Below are 18643 nucleotides of genomic sequence, written 5' to 3'. Positions count from 1 at the left end.
AAACGGCGAAAACATCACAACAGATAAACCGAGAATGGCACTCGCGAGAGCACATACCGCACCTGCGAGTTTACGTTTTGTATCCCACTGATAGGCCGGATCTGCATTCGGACCTGAACCAAAATGTAATCGGGTTGAAATTGTCACCTACCCAATCCGTCCACCAAGTTTTGTCTGAATCCGTCCATAACTTTTTGAGATATCGTACTGTATATCGCTTTTCTCCCGATCACTCAATGGTGAAGAATCACTTAAAATTCTCGTATCTGGATCTTGATTTGGATCTTCACGAAAATCAAATCAATTCGTCCTTGTAACACATAGATTCTGTCCACCAAATTTCGTCAGTATTCACCCATAACCTTTTGAGATATCCTGCTTCCAGATAGACAAACGGTCAGACAGACAGTCCAAATGGTGAAAACCTAACCTCTGTCCACCTTTTGTGGAGGAGATAGCAATCGATTTAGCTGTTTTTAAATGTTAACGGTTTCCATGACATCAATTTCACCACATTACAATCAAGTGGGATTTTTGTGATTTTATAATTCCCATATCTCAAAATAGTACAGAAATCTATATCTACCATATAAAACACATTGTCAGTTTGAGTGTTTTTACAGATGTCTGTCCCCTTCACAAGGGAAGGTTTTGAAGGTCAATCTTTTAAAACGCATGTATTCACTGCGGTTTAGGAGTTGCAGAAGACGAGAAGACGAGGCCATTTCGTAGGGTTCAAAGATCGTTTATTCGAACAGAAATCCTCAGCACTGCAATCGCGAATGGACCTCGTACAGCTTTTATAAAGCCAAAACCCTCTTCGGAGGGCGTGGCTCCAACAACCGTGCGCACGTCACGTTCACACAACCAAAAGCCCCACAGGCCCGTGCACGTGGATTTTGACCAAATAAGGTAACCGCTAATGCAAATAAGGTAACCGCCACATGCGAATAAGGTAACCACGACATGCGAGTAAAGTAACTGCAACATGCGCCCCCCCAGAATGCACTCGCATGGGCATGCATGTAGTTCACGGGTGCGCTCGGCAGTGCCGAGAAGGCTCGATCAGTGCTCAGCCTCGGTGCGCGTGAAAAAACGCCGAAAAAGGGGGTTGAGCCGACCGAGGAGCTGGTCAAGGCCTCGGGGGAGGCTGCCGAGGTTCTTCGCGGGCCTCCCGAGGTTGCAGAGTAGGAGTAGTAGTTGCGCGAGTTTCAGCTTTCTACATGCAAGCTGTAGCTGTAGTTGTAGAGTTTTCGCGAGTTGTAGTTGTAGTATGTAGTTGCGCAAAGGTGACGAGCAGTACTCGTTGGAGAAGGCTCACCGCTCTGGTCGCAGAGGAGGTGCTTGGCCGTAGTGCGCGCGAAAGCTACGAGCAGCAGCGCACGTTAGAGAAGGCTCACCGCTCTGGTCGCAGAAGAGGTGCTTGGCCGTAGTGCGCGCGAAGGCTACGAGCAGCAGTACTCATCCTGTGTGCGCGAAGTTATGAGCAGCAGTGCCACCCGCGTCCCATTGGAGGATCCTGGAGAAGGCGCACCCCCCTGTTCGCAGAGCAGGTGCCATGCGCAGTGTGCGTGAAGTTACGAGCAGCAGTGCGCGCGAAGGTGACAAAGCAGCCGTGCCGCCAACGTCAGTGCGCGCGCAGGAGATGAGCACCAGTGCCACCCACGTCTCGTAACTGCGTTCCTTCTTAGGATCCTGGAGCAGGCTCGCCCCTCTGGTCTCAGAGGAGGAGCCGAGCGCGGTGCGCACGAACCAAAAGGTCACCCGTCGTTCCCAAAACTCTGGCAGTTCGATCGAAACTGCGTTTGCCGTGTTCGTTTGAAGCCCCCTAATCCGTTCCGGAGCAGCCGGGGTCACCAGTGTAGGTGTCGCCATGCTTGATGGAAGCCCCCGAAAACGTTCGCAAAACTCCGGCAGGTCGATCAAAACTGCGATTGCCACATTCGTTTGCAGCGCCCGAATCCGTTCGGGAGAAGCCGGGGTCACCAGTTTAGGTGGCTTCCTGAGCCAGGGCGCGCTTGCCGTGTTCGATTGCAGCCCCCGAATCCGTTTGGGGGCAGCCGGGGTCACCAGTTTAGGAGTTGGGGAAGACGAGAAGACGAGGCCATTTCGTAGGGTTCAAAGCTCGTTTATTCGAACAGAAATCTTCAGCACTGAAATCGCGAGCGGAACTCGTACAGCTTTTATAAAGCCAAAACCCTCTTCGGAGGGCGTGGCGCCAACAACCGCGCGCACGTCACGTCCACACAACCGAAATCCCCACAGGCCCGTGCATGTGGATTATGACCAAATAAGGTAACCGCTACATGCAAATAAGGTAACCGCCACATGCGGATAAGGTAACCGCGACATGCGAATAAGGTAACCGTGACATGCGAATAAGGTAACCGCTACAACGGTCTATTTTTTATGACAAAACAAACATGAAAAGCATTTTCTATGAAATAGTAATTATGTCTCTTCTATTGGATGTGTAGAAGGTGGCTTGCAAAACAAGCCTCAAGGGCGGTGTAGAGACGCTTTTTAAAAAAATAACAATAAATACAAGGGGCAGGGAGGTGGAACTTGCTGCACGTGACATGCAATGTGTGCAGAGTAAAACGAGTTTTCATTTACATCCGTAAGATGTCTAATAAATAAAAAAGATACGAGTACACCTGACACTCGGCTGAGGCTTCAGACTTTGGCACGCTCACGAGGCTGCACCATTGAATAAATTGTTCCTACCCGTCATTTTTGCTGAGCTTTTTACTCGTGTATAGATCAGAGAGTACGCTGGTACTGTCTATGTCGGGATGGCGCGGAAAATAATGTCGGTCCCATCTGCTACATACAAAACTAAAGTTGGAGTATCTCCTTATTAAAATTCACCAAATGTCTGTCCGTCTGTTCGAAGGGACTGCAAAAATGGCTCAACCGATCGAAACGACATTTTGTGTGGGTAATCCTGGGATCTCCAGGAGTAAAATAGGCTATTTAGTTTTCCCAATTTCAGCTTTGGTCTCCAGCATTCTTAGGTTTGGACTCCCGCATAACATTCGCATTCACATAACGTTCATTGTGACGATGTATGTGTTCACGGTAAAGTGTTTGACGTGACGGTGTGAACGTAATTTCGTAATGTTTTTCGTTTCGTAATCCTTTAATGAACGTTTAATGTTTAATGAACGTTTAATGCCCTTCGATGTCCGAGGCCGCACACGCGCTACACTGGCCAGCGTGTACATTGCCCTTCGCCGTCAGGCTCGGGTAAACCGCTGAGCACCATCCGTGATGGGGACTGGGGCATGAGACAGTGTCCTTCATTATAAGTACTAGGGCATGCCCGTACTATATATAAGCTAGGACGTGCCCGTACGTGGGTGCCCGTTCCTTGCCAAAAAAAAAAAAAAAAAAAATTTGTGTAGGGGTGTGTGTGTGTAAACATCCTAGGGCGTGCCCGTACGTGGGTGCAAAAAAACATGCGTGCAAACAACAACAACAAAAAAAACCTTTGAAACCACGTGGCAGTAACGACCACAGAACCCCCCCCCCCCCTCTATTTACATGAATGGTTTGGTCCATTCGCAACGACCACAGAACCCCCCCCCCCCCTCTATTTACATGAAATGGTTTGGTCCAAAGCGAACGGCTTGCGGTGTTTGGTAAAGAAATCGCCATAGCTCGGTAACTACTTGTCCGATTAATTTCAAACCTTGAAAAGGCACATCCTCGGGTCCCCAGCAATATACCTGGCAAGTTTCAAGTATATCGGACCGGTAGTTGTCGAGAAACAGCGGTCACAGACAAACATACACACATACAAACACACATACAAACACACATACACACAGAGATTAATGGAATTATAGATAGATAATACACTTTTAATTCCGCATATTCCACATGGCGATTTGGGCGATGAATTCGCTAACAGATCGCTGTCTCCATCGATCTTGCCAAGGCCGTAACAGCTATCGGCTCAAAATCCTTTTGACTGTTGATTTGGTACAGTCACACGTATCAGGAATTTGGTACACGTATCGGGAGTACATGCGACATAGCGATTGTGAACACGATTATCGATCACGATTTGAAACACAATGGATTATATTTACCGATATGAACAGTGATGTGGCTTTTATTGAAATTCTAAAGATACTGTTTCGATTTTGATTAGTTGCGTGTGATATGATTCAATGGATGTTTATATGAATCGTTTAAAATATAAAAAACCTTAAATTTCTGATATTTTGCCTTTTCATTTGGGCTTCCCAATTGAAGCCCCGCCCATAGGGCGGGTACAGTTGCTCGTCTTTAAAATGTCGATTCGGCTCCATACGAGAGCCTACCTGGTCTGTTCAGCTGATTGTCGAGGCAGGGATCACTTTTCAGTTCTCCAGACCATGGCCAAAGCAAAAAAAAGCAAAAAAACCAGATCGGTCAAATTCATCTTGAATTCCGGGAATTCATCGTGTCGTTATCACCTGGTGTTGGCCTAACGGTTAGGGCGGTGGACTTGGGATCCGAAGGTCCTGAGTTTGAATCCCGTTGAATTATCGCCGGGCGGAGTTGCTTCAGCCTGTCATCCTATCATTCCGAGGTTGGCAAAAATGAGTACCAGATAACTGGTTGAAGAGAGGCATTGCATCAGCGGCAGCCGCATCCACAGAAAAATGATGCAACCAGCAGCCGGGTGGCTGCACACGAACCACCCACATCTTGTACTTCATAATAATATTATTGAGACGGCACATTTCCGAGCTGCCTCTATCAATGGCAATGTTTCGGCTACTTTGGACTTTGGATCAACACGAACTTTGGACTTCCGCTTCCGGTCTTGCCGGCGAGGTTTCGTTTTTTCGCAGCTGTCCACGCTCTCCACGCTATCGAAGTTAAGTAATTGTTCCCATTTTAGTTCGGCAGTTAAGAGGAAGCATCGTTCATTTTTTCAGGAAAGCACCAAATTTGGCACAGATGTAGTATGGACCTATACAATTGTTTTCCTGAGGGGCGCCCAAAAATTCAGAAATTTTGAAATTAAAATTAAATCCTGAGGGGCGCCGTGAAAAAGGGGAGAAAACGGGTATTGATTCGAACTGTAGATTCTGATATTGTGGTCTTGGCAATAGCACACTACTTTACCTACCAGTCACATGGTGTGGAGGAACTCTGGATTGCCATTGGCACTGGTAAAAGCTACCGCTACCTTGCCATCCATAAAATTGCCACCGGCCTTGGCTGCAGGAAGTCCGAGTCTTTGCCATTATTTCATGCCTTCACTGGCTGCGACACAGTCATTTTTTGCCCAAATTGGGAAAAAGACAGCCTGGAAGGTTTGGGAGGCATACCCCAGCATCACGTAGACCTTTCATGCTCTCGCTTATAGGCCATCTGTGGACGCTATTACTATGGAACTACAGAGCATAGAAAGATATGTTGCCATCCTCTATGACCGGACTACTGAGATAAAGACAATGAATGACATGCGCCGACACTTGTTCACGAAGAAGGCAAGAACAATTGATCACATTCCCCCAACAGCAGATGCCTTCGAACAACACCTAAAACGTGCATGTTTTCAGGCTGGACACGTATGGAGTCAGGCACTTGTGCCCTACCCAGAACTTCCATCACCAGCTGATTGGGGCTGGATAAAAACAGGGACTTCTTGGACACCAATTTGGACCACAATACCACTGATACAGGAGGCATGTTCAGAGCTTACAAGCTGCCATTGTAAGTCGGCCTGTAAAGGCAACTGTAAATGCTCCAGGGCAAATCTCCCCTGCACATCACTGTGTGACTGCGATGGACAGTGCTTGAAGTACTACGCGTCTGTGCGAGAGCCTCCACCTTTCAAGTGCCCATAATATTTTAAGTTAAAACTGCAACTGTGTGTAACTTTGATTAATTAATACCATTTTATTGTTATCAGAGACCAATAAAACAATGTGTATCACTTGGAATTGAAATTTTACCTAAAATCCTATGAGAGATTCAAGGAAAATGGAAACACCATGGCGGCCATCTTGAAATTAAAGATGATGGATGCCAATCTTTATGCAATTGATCCCATTGGATTCAGAGACCATGAAAACATGGGGTAAGACACTGGAACTGTGGTGTTATCGCTCATAGTATAGAAGTTATTGAGGGAAATAAGTCACAGAGGGCGGTCATGTTGAAATTCAATATGGCGGCCACCAGGGGTTCTGAATTTTTGGGCGTCCCTCAGGATAACAATTGTATAGGTCCATACTACATCTGTGCCAAATTTGGTGCTTTCCTGAAAAAATGAACGATACGCCCTATTTTTCGGTCTTAACTGCCTAAGTATTTGTATTTTCGTCAAAACTGTATTTATTTTATGGTGTGTGTACCTACAGTAGGTCCCAAGGAAAATTATCGGTGTAAATCTTTCATACCTGCATAGAAAATCGTGTTAATTCGTGTCGTGTCTTTTGAGGCCTTGTACAGTGTCCTAGCTTGAGGCTTTGTTTTTCTCTCAGCGGTCCGTTGATTGTGCTCCAATAACTTTCGTTCTCTGTTTTTCCCAGTCTTTTCACCCATTAGCATACTTCCTTGTTTAAAATCTCAACTCAAAAAAAACAAACAAAAAAAAAACATTTCCTTCTCTGTTCTTATTTGTTGTTCTTATTCGTTTATTCGTTGTTCTTATTCGTTCGTTCATTTTTCGACCACGTGTTTCTCCCCGATTTCCCCAGATAGTTTTCACTGTTAAACTTTAAAATGTTTAAATTTCCCCTGAAGTACTGTATTCTGTCATATATTATAACACCTTTTTCTTCTTTTTCTCTAAAATGGTGTTTTCAACTTGCTCACCAAATCTATTCATCCCCAAAAAAATTCCATCTCTAACAGTGCCTCTTTCATACATTCCTGAAACTCACCTGCACTCCACCACCCCTCCAGTGTCCTTAAACGTATTTTTAACTTGAAGGTCCCAAGAAACTCATTTTGCAATAAATGTTCGTTTCCCATTAATCGTACACTTTCTAAAATCCAATCTCACCCCTCCCCTCCAAATCTTCCCCATCACCCCTCCCCTCCAAAACTTCCCCAATCACCCCTCCCCTCCAAATCTTCCCCATCACCCATCCCTTTCAAATCTTCCCCCTTGCCCCTCCCCTCCAAATCCTCCCCATCACCCATCCCTTTCAAATCTCCTCCCTTGCCCCTTCCCTCCTAAACTCCCCACACACCCTCCCCTCCTAGACTCCCCCTCGCCCCTCCCCTCCTAGACTCCCCCCTCACCCCCTCCCCTCCAAATCTCCCCCATCTCCCATCCCTTTCAAATCCCTCCCCTTGTCCCTTCCCTCCTAAACTCCCCTTAACCCCTCCCCTCATAAACTCCCCCCTCGCCCCTCCCCATCAAATCTACCCACCCTCATTTCTTCTCGATTTCCCCGCTCTCACCCCTCCTCCTCAAAGCGTCCTCCCCGCTTCTTCCCCCTTCCAACTCTCACCTCCATCTCCCCCAAACTTCTGCCTCGCTCTTCCCACTCCTCAAATAACACCACATTGTGCCTCACCCAATCACCATCAAACCTTTTGTCCGCCCCATCCTTCCCTTTCTCCGAGCTATTCTGAAATCTCTGACACACCTTCAACAGCTCTCCCTACCTCTTCATCCTCTTCCACATCTTACACTACCCCTCCTCCCCCCTGTTCTGTATCCGATGCTCCCCCTTCCTCTTCATTAACGGTATGGACCTCAAACATCCTTTGTTCAAACTTAACTGATCTCTCCATACAGGTTGCTTCAGACAATCCAGACGTGATCTGCTTAACAGAAACTTTCCTCCTTCATGATGTCTCTGATTCCTTAGTATCTCTCCAGGGTTACTCCCTCCTCCGGTATGATAGACCTGAGCCTCGTCTTGGAGGTGGGGTTGCTATCTCTATCAAAAACTCTCTTTCTCACTCGCCTGCACTGCCCTCTCTCCACCTCACCCCAAGGAATACCTCTGGCTACGGCTTCCCCTTCGCTCCCACCTCTTGTTCATATGTGTGTTGTACCGTCCACCAAACAGTGATGACTCCATCTACATCTCGCTGTCTGATAATATGGCCCAACTTCTATCTACTCATCGCAACTCTCTCTTCCTCATATGTGGTGATTTCAATTGTCACCATTCCAGTTGGCTGGGTGTGGACACCTCTCTCACCAGCCATGGCTCCTCAGCAAAGGACTTCTGCAACTCACTGGGACTGACACAATCTGTCAATTTCCCGAACCGGATCTCAGTCAACGGAGCATCTTCTCTTCTGGACTTGGTTATGACTAACCTCCCTGAAAATGTCTGCTGCTCTTCTTCTGCTCCAATCGGCTCATCTGATCATGTGCTTGTTAAAGTGGACATCTCTCTGACCATTCTCAGGGAACCTCCTCAGCGTTAACGAGTCTGGCATTTCACTCAGGCCAACTGGCACAGTCTTCAAGCAGCCATCAATCATCTGGACTGGTCTCCCATCTCTACCACCTCTGACATCAACTCATCCTGGGAATTCTTCCAAAGTAAATTGCTCTCTCTCTCATGCACAGATTTATCCCATCTCGTCTTCAGTTGTCATACCCTTCCTCCTGTCCATGGTACATGGAATATTGTGGTGAGGCTGATGCCCAGAAACAACTTGCCTTCGTCTCATGGAAAGCAAATCCAACGGAAGGAAATCTCATTTCCTTTCACAAAGCCCGAAACAAGTGTGTGTCCATCCTCCGGAGAGCCAGGAAACAATATCTATATGTTCTCAAGACCGAACTCTCATATCTGTCTCCCTCTTCCAAATCCTGTTGGCGTCTGGTCAAATCTGTTTCTGGTGTTTGTCCCCCCTCCATCCCCTCCCTTACTTCAAACGGCTACACAGCTGACTCCGCACTGTTACGGATTAGGCACTTCCGTGGTTGTGGTTTTCATCCACTTGAGACATTTCTGGTTCTTGTTATAATGGTTATTATTGTTTAAGGGAAATGGTTATTGTGGTTAAAAGTTTAAAAGCGCTCATGGTAAAAAAGAGAGGAAGCCGGATCGAGAACCGGAAGACGAGGAGAGAGGAGAGGAGGAAGAAGGTGTGAGGAAAGAATTTGAGGAAGACGCGTGTCTTGAAGCTCCGTAGCGAGCGGGATCGAATGAAAGCTGCGAGTAACCTTTGAGTCCTTGAAAGGAATTTCCTGTGATAGGTGTTATCGCTGGAGAATTGAGAAACCTGCATAGTCAGGTATAGGCATTGAGGTTGCAGAGAAGCCTCGCCGAGGCGCTTTGACTCAAGTAAGAGCCGTCGGCCATTTCGTACCGCGCGCTGCGTTCACCAAAAAAGGTTTTGCTACGCGTCAACTTTTCTCACCCTCTGGTCGTCTGCCGGGGATGTGTGTGCGCGAAAGCGGCATTTGAAGAATACATTGCGGTTCGCTGATTGAACTTCGAACGTGCACGTCTGGATCGCGCCTTTGGGATTTCCCTTTCCGCCACCAGTTTGATGTTGGTTTAGACCACGTGACGGGCCACGCTTTACCTATGCCTCCTTACTCGCCTCATCGCCTCTTCGCCGGGATCATCTTTGAGTTATGGAGACACTGAGGAGGGTTCTTTTCCAGTCACTGGGAGGGCGCAGTGAGTTATCTTATTTCAGCGGAAGGTACCATCTTAAGATATATTGAGTGCACTTTGATTGCTATTGGTTGCACCTTTATTATTGTGTGTGATTTTTAATACAACATCTGCTCGTTTATAATCCTTGGTGTGGTTTCACTATTGTTTACTTACGTAGAATAACATATTTTTCTGCCGTGGCTCCTCTCGGGGTTCGGAGGTATACCGAGAACAGGAAGTCGGGGAGGAACACGTAACAGCACGTGAAAAAGCTGAATGCCTCAACTCTGTGTTTGCCTCTAAATCTTGTGTCCCAAACCCATCCCTCTCTGTACCTACCATACCCAGTCAGACCCAGCTGCTCCGGGACTCTGTGTCCTTTCCTCCTGACAAGATGGAAAAGTTTCTGTCAACCCTCGACTCCGATTCTGCAACTGGACCTGACGGCATCAGCCCACGGGTCCTAAAATCCTGTTCTTCCACTCTTTCACTCCCTCTCTCTGTTATCTTCACCCTCTCTTTTGCTCAAGGCCATCTTCCATCTGCTTGGAAATCAGCGAACATCACTGCTTTACACAAAAAGGTGCAAAAACAGATCCTCGCAACTAGAGACCAATCAGCCTTATCTCAATTATCAGCAAAGTCATGGAAACCATCATTGCTTCAGATATGAAATCTTTCCTCTTCTCCAATGGCTTGATCTCTGATCATCAATGTGGTTTCAGACCAGGTCACTCTACTCTGGACATGCTGCTTCTGCTGTCTCAACAACGGATGGAGGTCCTCAATGCCAAACAGGAAATTAGAGCTGTCTCCCTCTACATATCACGTGCCTTCAATACGGTCTGGCACCCCGCTCTGCTCACCAACTCTCCTCCTTTGGTATCCATGGAAATCTCCACACGTGGCTGGCTGACTTCCTCTCTAGTCATAGTCAACGTGTGGCCCTGAATGGGTTTCTCCCATCTCCTCTTCCTGTTGAGGCTGGAGTTCCCCAAGGCAGTGTTCTGGGCCCTGTGCTTTTTCTGGTCTTCATCAATGATCTCTCTGACTCTCTTGAAAATCCTCTCTATCTCTTTGCTGATGACTCCACTCTCTGCCGCTCCATTCCTCATCCCTCAGATCAGCAGTCTGCAGCCTCCTCACTCTCTGCAGACCTGAACAAAATCACAGACTGGGCAAAAAAGTGGAACATGTCTTCCAATCCTGACAAATCTTACACTCTTACGATGTCTCTCCGAAAAGATCGACTGGACAACCCTCCCATCCACTTTCTGAATAATCCTCTCCAAGAAGTTCTGTCAATCAAGCTTTTGGGTCTCACTATCTGCCATGATCTTTCATGGGAAAACCACATTTCAAATCTGGCCTCCAAAGCCAGTCGCCGACTGGACATCCTCCATCGTGCGAAGTCCTTCCTTGGCACACCTGAGCTCCTCACCACATGCAGGGCTTTCATCCGCAGCTCAATGGAATACTGCTCTCCCCTCTGGGCTGGTGCTCCTGCCTCACACCTCGCTCGTCTTCACGCTGTTGAAACCAAAGCGTTCAAAATCATTTGAATCGCCTGTGATGAAGCTACCTCCGAGGGCCTTTCACTTACTCACCACAGGCAGGTTGGTGGTCTTTCTGTCTTCTACCGACTCCTCTCCGGCCTTGCTCCTCCAGCTCTCTCTGGGCTCTGTCCCGCAAATATTCCTACAGGTCGCACAAGATCTGCCTGCAACCCTCTTATGGTTAAACTGCCAAAATCAAGACTCTCTGCTCACCTTCACTCCTTCATGCCTCTTTTCTCCCACCTCTGGAACAAACTCCCTCACAACTCTTCCATCCCACTCCTCCCTCCAGGTCTTTAAAACAGCTGTTCACCACCATTTCTTATCTTCCCCCATCCAAAAACCTTGATCTTTTCTATCCCCGCTAATTTCACCCCAAATCCACTTTTTTGAAATACCAACTTCTTTCCTGGAAGTCCTTGGTGTCCTTGTGTTTATACTTCTCCCAGCCCCCCCCCCCCCTCCTTCCCACGCCACCTCCCACCAAGCCCTCTCCCTCCCACACATTCCCGATGTCCCTGCTCTCAAATGTTGTGTTTATGTGCTTCCTCGTCTCTCCCCATCTTGTCTACCGCTCCCCTTTTTATATACTTTGTTTGTTTGTCTGTTTGATTTGTTTGTGTGATAAATGTTAGCTCTTTCACGAGCCTCGATTATGTATACAAAAAATAAATAAATAAAATATCTGAATTTAATCAATATTTGAATTGACATTTCGTGTTCCTTTCATCTTTGTTTTGGCACACTGCATTGACTGGACTGGTAAATGGTCAACTAATTGATATTTAAATATAAAGATCCTAGTTTCTCTACTGATCAAACCTGAACCTTGCTGTGCGCATGCTCAGATAAAAGAGGGTGCTACTTGTACAGTGTGTTTGACTAACGTCTTTCTGATGATTTATAGTGACTGTATTTGTCTGGCGAGAATTTTCTCAACTATGACCGAAGTCTTCTGATTTCTCAGAACCAGGATTTGGATACCACAGATAAATACTTATATCTTGCCTTGATAAAGTTCTTCAATGAAGTTAATTTTACCAAACTATTATCAGAGTGTGCGCTGGCACTCTCGACTCTCCGTACTAATGTCAGGATGATGCGGATAAAAAAATGTTGGCCCCACCCACTGATACAAAACGAAAGTTGGAGTATGTTTTCGTACTCTCAGTAGTTTAGTGAGGATACTTGCAGTTCGAGTGTATAATAAGTTTTGTTGACACTTCAAGTTAGCAAATCAGTAAAAAAAACCAGGAGAGTGTCTTTCACGTCTCGCTATCCATAAATTCCTCTCAAGAGGCTCCGCCCCTCCCATCTGTTCTCACCCTATTGGTTAGAGGGAAACCACAACAGTTATTTTGGGCATTTATAAGTGCAGTTCATTGTGTGGCCTGAGGCTGGATTAAGACATCACTCTTTGAGAAACGAGCAATAAGACAGAGCTGCAAGATACAGTCAGGCTTACGTAAGACAATATAGGAACACATGTACATTGTTTGACATTGCTGACTAAGATATCATGGCACTTTTGCTCCAATATTGGGTATCTTCTGAGTACCATACCATTGTGTTATTCCACATTGTAAAAATAACAGAAACAAGTGAATAAAAAAAGCCCACAGAATCTTGTTTCTCAGTCTGAGAGTCCTTTAGGTGCTTTTTTGCAAACTCCAAGCAGGCTTTCATGTGTCTTTCACTGAGGAGAGGCTTCCGTCTGGCCACTTTGCCATAAAGCCCAGATCGGTAGAGTGTTGCAGTGATGGTTGTCCTTCTGGAAGTTTCTCCCATCTCCACACAGGATCTCTGGAGCTCAGCCAGATTGACCATTGGGTTCTTGGTCACCTCTACTACCAAGACCCTTCTCCCCCGATTGCTCAGTTTGGCCGGGCGGCCAGCTGCAGGAAGAGTCCTGGTTGTTCCAAACTTCTTCCATTTAAGAATTATGGAGGCCATTGTGCTCTTGGGAACCTTCAATGCAGCAGAAATTTTTTTGTAGGCTTCCCCAGATCTGTGCCCCGACACAATCCTGTCTCTGAGCTCTGCAGGCAGTTCCTTCGACCACATGGCTTGGTTTTTGCTCTCATATGCATTGTCAGCTGTGAGACCTTATATAGACAGGTGTGTGCCTTTTCCAAATCGTGTCCAATCAATTGAATTTACCACAGGTGGACTCCAATCAAGGTGTAGAAACATCTCAAATATGATCAAGAGCAATGGGAGGCACCTGAGCTAAATTTCCAGTGTCATAGCAAAGGGTGTGAATACTTATGTAAATGTGATATTTCACTTTTTTCTTTTTAATAAATTTTCAAAACTTTCTGAAATCCTGTTTTCTCTTTGTCATTTTGGGGTATTGAGTGCAGATTAATGAGGGAAAAAATGAATTTAAACGATTTCAGCATAAGGCTGCAAAATAACAAAATGTGAAAAAGTAAAGGGGTCTGAATACTTTCTGAATGCACTGGAGGTATGAAATCGCTGTACTATGAGATGATGGAAATATTCAATCAAAATCGTCATACAAAAAGTAGAACAACAAAAAAATTTCATCATTTCCTTTTTTATATGAGGCCATGGACTTGGTTCTTGATGATTTTGGGGAAAAAATTTCAAAAGTTAACTTTCAAAATACAAGGTAGCGAGAACTATGTTGAACATATAAACCCAGTAAGTGAGAAAAGAAACCAGTGGATCAGAATGAATAAAAAGGGAAACAAAATTAAAGGAAAGGGAAGGAATAAAAGTCAAGAAAGTGGGAATTTAAAAAGATCATAGAAACAGAGAAAAACCAAAGAAGGACATTGAATTTCCTCGTTAAATATCATTCTCTTCAATCCCTTCACCCTCCATGTCCCATTGCCCTTCATTTCACTTACAAAGACTTCTCAAGCTGCTCTGGTCCAGCTCAGTCATTTGGAGCTCCACTGGCTCTGTTGAAAGAAGGAAAGATAAAGCAACATCACAATCAATGTAAATATCCTGCTGTTTATTTGTACAGTAAATATTTTTTGCTTTAAGGAACAATTAAAAAACACGAACAGATTTGAACGATGTATGAATGCTAACGAGGCCTTTCCCGCACGTGCTGTGTGTGCATTTTGGGACTTGCTTCTGCTCATCAGCACTTTTAACCTGCCGCTGCTCGGGAGAAGTGTGTAACTCAAATAGTCTTGTTAAACATGATTTTCAGCATTTAAACGAGTGGCAATTAATAGATGATCAACCATAATTGTTTTGCTCCTGGATGAAAATCAGACTCCTGGAAAAATAGGAAATACGAGAAATATCCGTGGATGAGACCGAGAGGTGTTTAGTTCCGTTCATTTCCTGTTAATACAAGCGAGCTGTAGCAGTGGATACACACACACACACACACACATACACACACACACACACACACACACACACAATCACACACACACAATCACACACACACACACACACACAAACACAATCACAAACACACACAAACACACACACACACACACAACCCCCCCCCCCCCCACACACACACACACACACACACACAAACACACACACACACACACACACACACAATCACACACACACACACACACAAACACACACACACACACACCTCACCTTCAAGCAATAAATGCAAAAATAAAGTGTACTTTACCTTGCCCCCCCCCTGCCCCACTGGAAACAGGAAAAAGGAAACAAACAAAAGATATTTATCCCAGCCACCACCGTGTTCACAGTCGGGATAGCGTTAGATAGGTAATCAGCTGTGCTCCGTTTCCGCCAGAAATAGCGCATTACATTCAGGCCAAATAGTTCAATTTTCATCTCATCAGACCAACTAAACCCGAGATTTGGGAAGTTCTGCAGACTCTTGTCCTTCCAGCTGGTTTTCCCATCTCAGCCAAGGAACTCTATTCTGTCACAGTGGTCATTGGGTTATTGTTTACCTCCTTGACCAAGGTTCTTCCTGCCAGGTTGCTCAGTTTTTTCGGACGGAACTTTCAACATTCTCGAAATTGCTCGATACCCTTCCCTCAGATCTTTGCCTCCTCACAATTCTATCTCAGAGTTCTATGCACAGTTCCTTGGACTTCATGGTCGGGTTTCTTGTCTGACATGCACTGTCAACTGTGGGACCTTATAGAGAAAGGTGTGTTTCTTTCTGGTATAATTTCCAATCAATTGAGCAACACTAGCTCTGTTTGAAACATGCCATGTTTGTTTTTTAATTTAACATTTTTTAAAAATCAATTCACGAATTGAATTTTATAAATTTTTCTCTTGTAAGCAATCTTTGATTGCACATTATGAATATTTATGGCTGTGCAATTCAGCCATTCACTGCCAGACATGCTTTCAACAAACCATTTTGATTGATTGATTGATTGAATTGGCCATAGTGGTCTCCAATTAAGTTGTAGATACATCTTAAGGATGATTAAAGGAAATTGGATGCCCCTCAGCTCAATTTGGAGTGTCATAGCAAAAGTATTGAATAATTGATGACTCAAGACATTTCAGCTTTTCATTTTTAATTATTTTGTCATAGGAAATTCTAAAAAAAATAATTCCACGTGATGGGGTATTATGTGTGGATCAGTGGCCAAAAAAAATCTACATTTTATCCATTTTAAATTCAGGCCGTAACACAACAAAATGTGAAAAAAGTCAAGGGGTGTGAATACTTTCTGAAGGTACTGTACGAAGGTACCAGGTACCAGGTTTCTGAAGGTACCAGGTTCATCCTTTATGGTGCCCCAAACACCGCTGTTACGAGGGCTGCTGCACGAGAGCACCGAGCATGTAGGAACAGAATATGTCCTTTTGAAAGTTGTGTATGAGAGGAGGACAATGATCTTTGTCATTTATATATTTTTCACTTTTCTATTATCCTTCCTGGTTCTCTCGCATCTTATGTTCCCCAAATAATAATTATTCTCCTTACAAAATAGCACATTTTTGTCACTCACTCATTATATTCTTCAGAAAGTTGTCATGGAGTTCAATGAATGAGGCCATGTTCTTCTCCTCCTTGGAGAAGTCCAACACTGTGGGTTGTGCCATCTTCAGAGATTGAAATTCTGACACCGACTCGAGCCTTTGTATGAAAAGGAAAAAACTTCAGGAAGATCAGGAAGTCATTGAAGGAGAAAAAGGTTTGTAAAATTATATTATAAAAGCCTCAAATATGAAGATATCCATAAACTTGTGGTTGAAATAGAATGACAGATGGAATATATATTTGCGCCAATCTTTCGATGAGAATCTATAATTCAACAAATATATGAGAAGGAGAATGTTTAAAACAAATGCACTTGATAAACTTTCATTTTCTTCATGTTCTCTCATATAATATGGACTCAGGTTACATTATATAACAAGGAATATCAGATCATCAAATGAGAACGAGTTGAGACAATTTTGTGAAATACATATTTTTGGAAGAAGTAGAAAATAAAATATATCTGGAGATGAATGAAAATGGATGATGATTCTAAAGAAGGAACAGAGAGGAGGATAAAAGCATGATGATGTGTCAAACAATGTGATGGACACCATCACAGTCTTACCTTTTTATTACATCCTTATAACCCTGAAAAGGAAGAAAACAGTGAATTACCTCACGACTTCTTCGTAAATGAATGCCCTCTTCGTAAATGCAAATAATGCACAATGTTCAAATTGCAAATTTAAGCGTGAAATTAATTTTCATTTGACAGGCTGGATAATGTACCCCCTTGAAGATAAAAACACAACAAGTATAGATACATTCAAAGTACACCGCCCCCATGCCAAATAAATAAATATCCTCCAGCGCGGCAATGCCGGGGCACCTCCGGCACCCGGCAATACCGCCGTACAGGTCATAGAGACTGTATTGGGAGGGAGAGGTGTACAACAACTGATTGATTAATTGCATAATTAAAATCAATAAACACTAATCATACAATATTTTCTTAATCAATTGGCTAATGGCATAAGTAATCCACCAGTGCTTGATCCGAAGCTGTAAATTTTTAAAAATCAATTCAATAAGTCATTCAATCAATACGTCATGATTAATCTTTAAATCAAAAATATCCTTTTTAGCCACATCACTTGGTCACTGTCGTGTCAAAATATGAGCTTGCTAGCTCAAAAGGTGCAAAGATGTGAAAGCAAATATATAAATGATTAATAATGAAAATAAATAAATAATAATCATAAAATATTGTTGTGGATATGAGGATTGTGTTTTTTTTATTGTGTTTTTTATTATTATTGCTTTATTCTGGACCCTCCTTACTCCAGTTATGTATAAAGGTCAAAGGGCGTCCCATAATTAGGTCATAAACAATCACGTCAGCCAATCATAGATTTCCCCCTTGTTGATAGTTATATCTTTATTATGTGTATTAGGGTAAGGCCTTGTCTTCCATTAAGATGACACTCCATTGCACCAAGTGAAATAAGATAGATTCCCTTCATTCCACATTCCCACTCCCAAAACTTCCATTGCCAAGCCTCAATTGCCAGCTACATCCCCTCCAAGCCTCCATTGCCAACTGCACTGGGCAGTTTGCCAGGTTTGCTACAGATGTGGTTGCTGATTTCGCCCCAAAGCCGCCATTAAGCATGTGCTCAGCTCGGGGAAGAAGGGCGTGCCCGCCCATCATCATCAAGGGCGAAGCCAGAGGGCCGTGCCGACCAATCAGGGCTGAGGCGAGCTGACCGATGGGCGTGTCCTGAAGGCCGGCGGCTTGATCGCCTGAGGCGCTATAAAAGCGCGCGCGCAAGAAGCGAAGGGTGGTTGGACTGAGTACGAGACGAGTCAGACGAGTCCTGGAGAAAGCACGCGACGTCCATGCAGCAGCAGCAGCAGCCACAGCAGCAACAGCGGCAGCTTCAGCAGCAGCAGCAGCAGCCACAGCAGCAACACAGCAGCTTGGGGCCTTGACGACAGTTTTGAGCGGGGCCGCGAAGGAACGGTGGCTGCCAAACGCGCCGATCGTGCTGCAGTATCCGTGGACCTTCCTCTCCCTCCAGCCATCCACCTCCTGCCAGTCCTATCATCATTCCCCGCGTGAGTCTGTCCTTGTTTGTTCTGTCCCTGGGTTAATTAAGACTGTAGGTAAGCTAGCGTTGCACTGTGTCTCTAATATCTTCTGTAAATTATTTTCTTATCTTTCCTTCTTCCTTGGTTACTTTTGGTTGTAAATAGTAAATAAATTATATTCGTATTCCCTACTTCTGTCTTCTTCTCCTTCACATCCGTGTCGCTTTTGTCTTTTCCATATTGAATATCTGTGGCGCGATCCGGCCAACGTTCGGGAATCGGGTTAGTCGGGGTAACTGTTCGGCCGCGGTGCCATCCGCTCGGCAAATCAACATCCTTATCCGCGGTCCATAACAATATTTAAATAATTAATCAATTGGCTAATAGAATACCTCAACCACCACCGTTTTATCCGAATCTATAACTTTAAAAAAAGAAAGAAAGTAATCAAGTCATTAATCGGACAAATTAAA

The 18643-nt window shown here is 44.7% G+C and overlaps 1 protein-coding gene across 2 annotated transcripts in view; it reads right to left on the bottom strand.

Moving 5' to 3' along the window:
• LOC137412709 (E3 ubiquitin-protein ligase TRIM7-like) overlaps nucleotides 1-18643 on the bottom strand; it is a 78127-nt gene that overhangs the window by 4122 nt on the left and 55362 nt on the right. For both annotated transcript variants that reach the window (XM_078769824.1, XM_068098001.2), the window contains 3 exons: nucleotides 16705-16727; nucleotides 16105-16232; nucleotides 14026-14079 (listed from right to left, as the gene is read on the bottom strand). In XM_078769824.1, coding sequence (XP_078625950.1) covers nucleotides 14026-14079; nucleotides 16105-16232; nucleotides 16705-16727 — 205 coding nt within the window. The remainder of the gene's footprint in view (nucleotides 1-14025; nucleotides 14080-16104; nucleotides 16233-16704; nucleotides 16728-18643) is intronic.

The sequence above is a fragment of the Myxine glutinosa genome, chromosome 1, assembly GCF_964187855.1.
Source record: "Myxine glutinosa chromosome 1, kmMyxGlut1.1, whole genome shotgun sequence".
Taxonomy (NCBI): Eukaryota; Metazoa; Chordata; class Myxini; order Myxiniformes; family Myxinidae; genus Myxine; species Myxine glutinosa.
The sequence above is the reverse complement of the archived record's forward strand: the minus strand, read 5'-3'. Positions and strand labels throughout refer to the sequence as shown.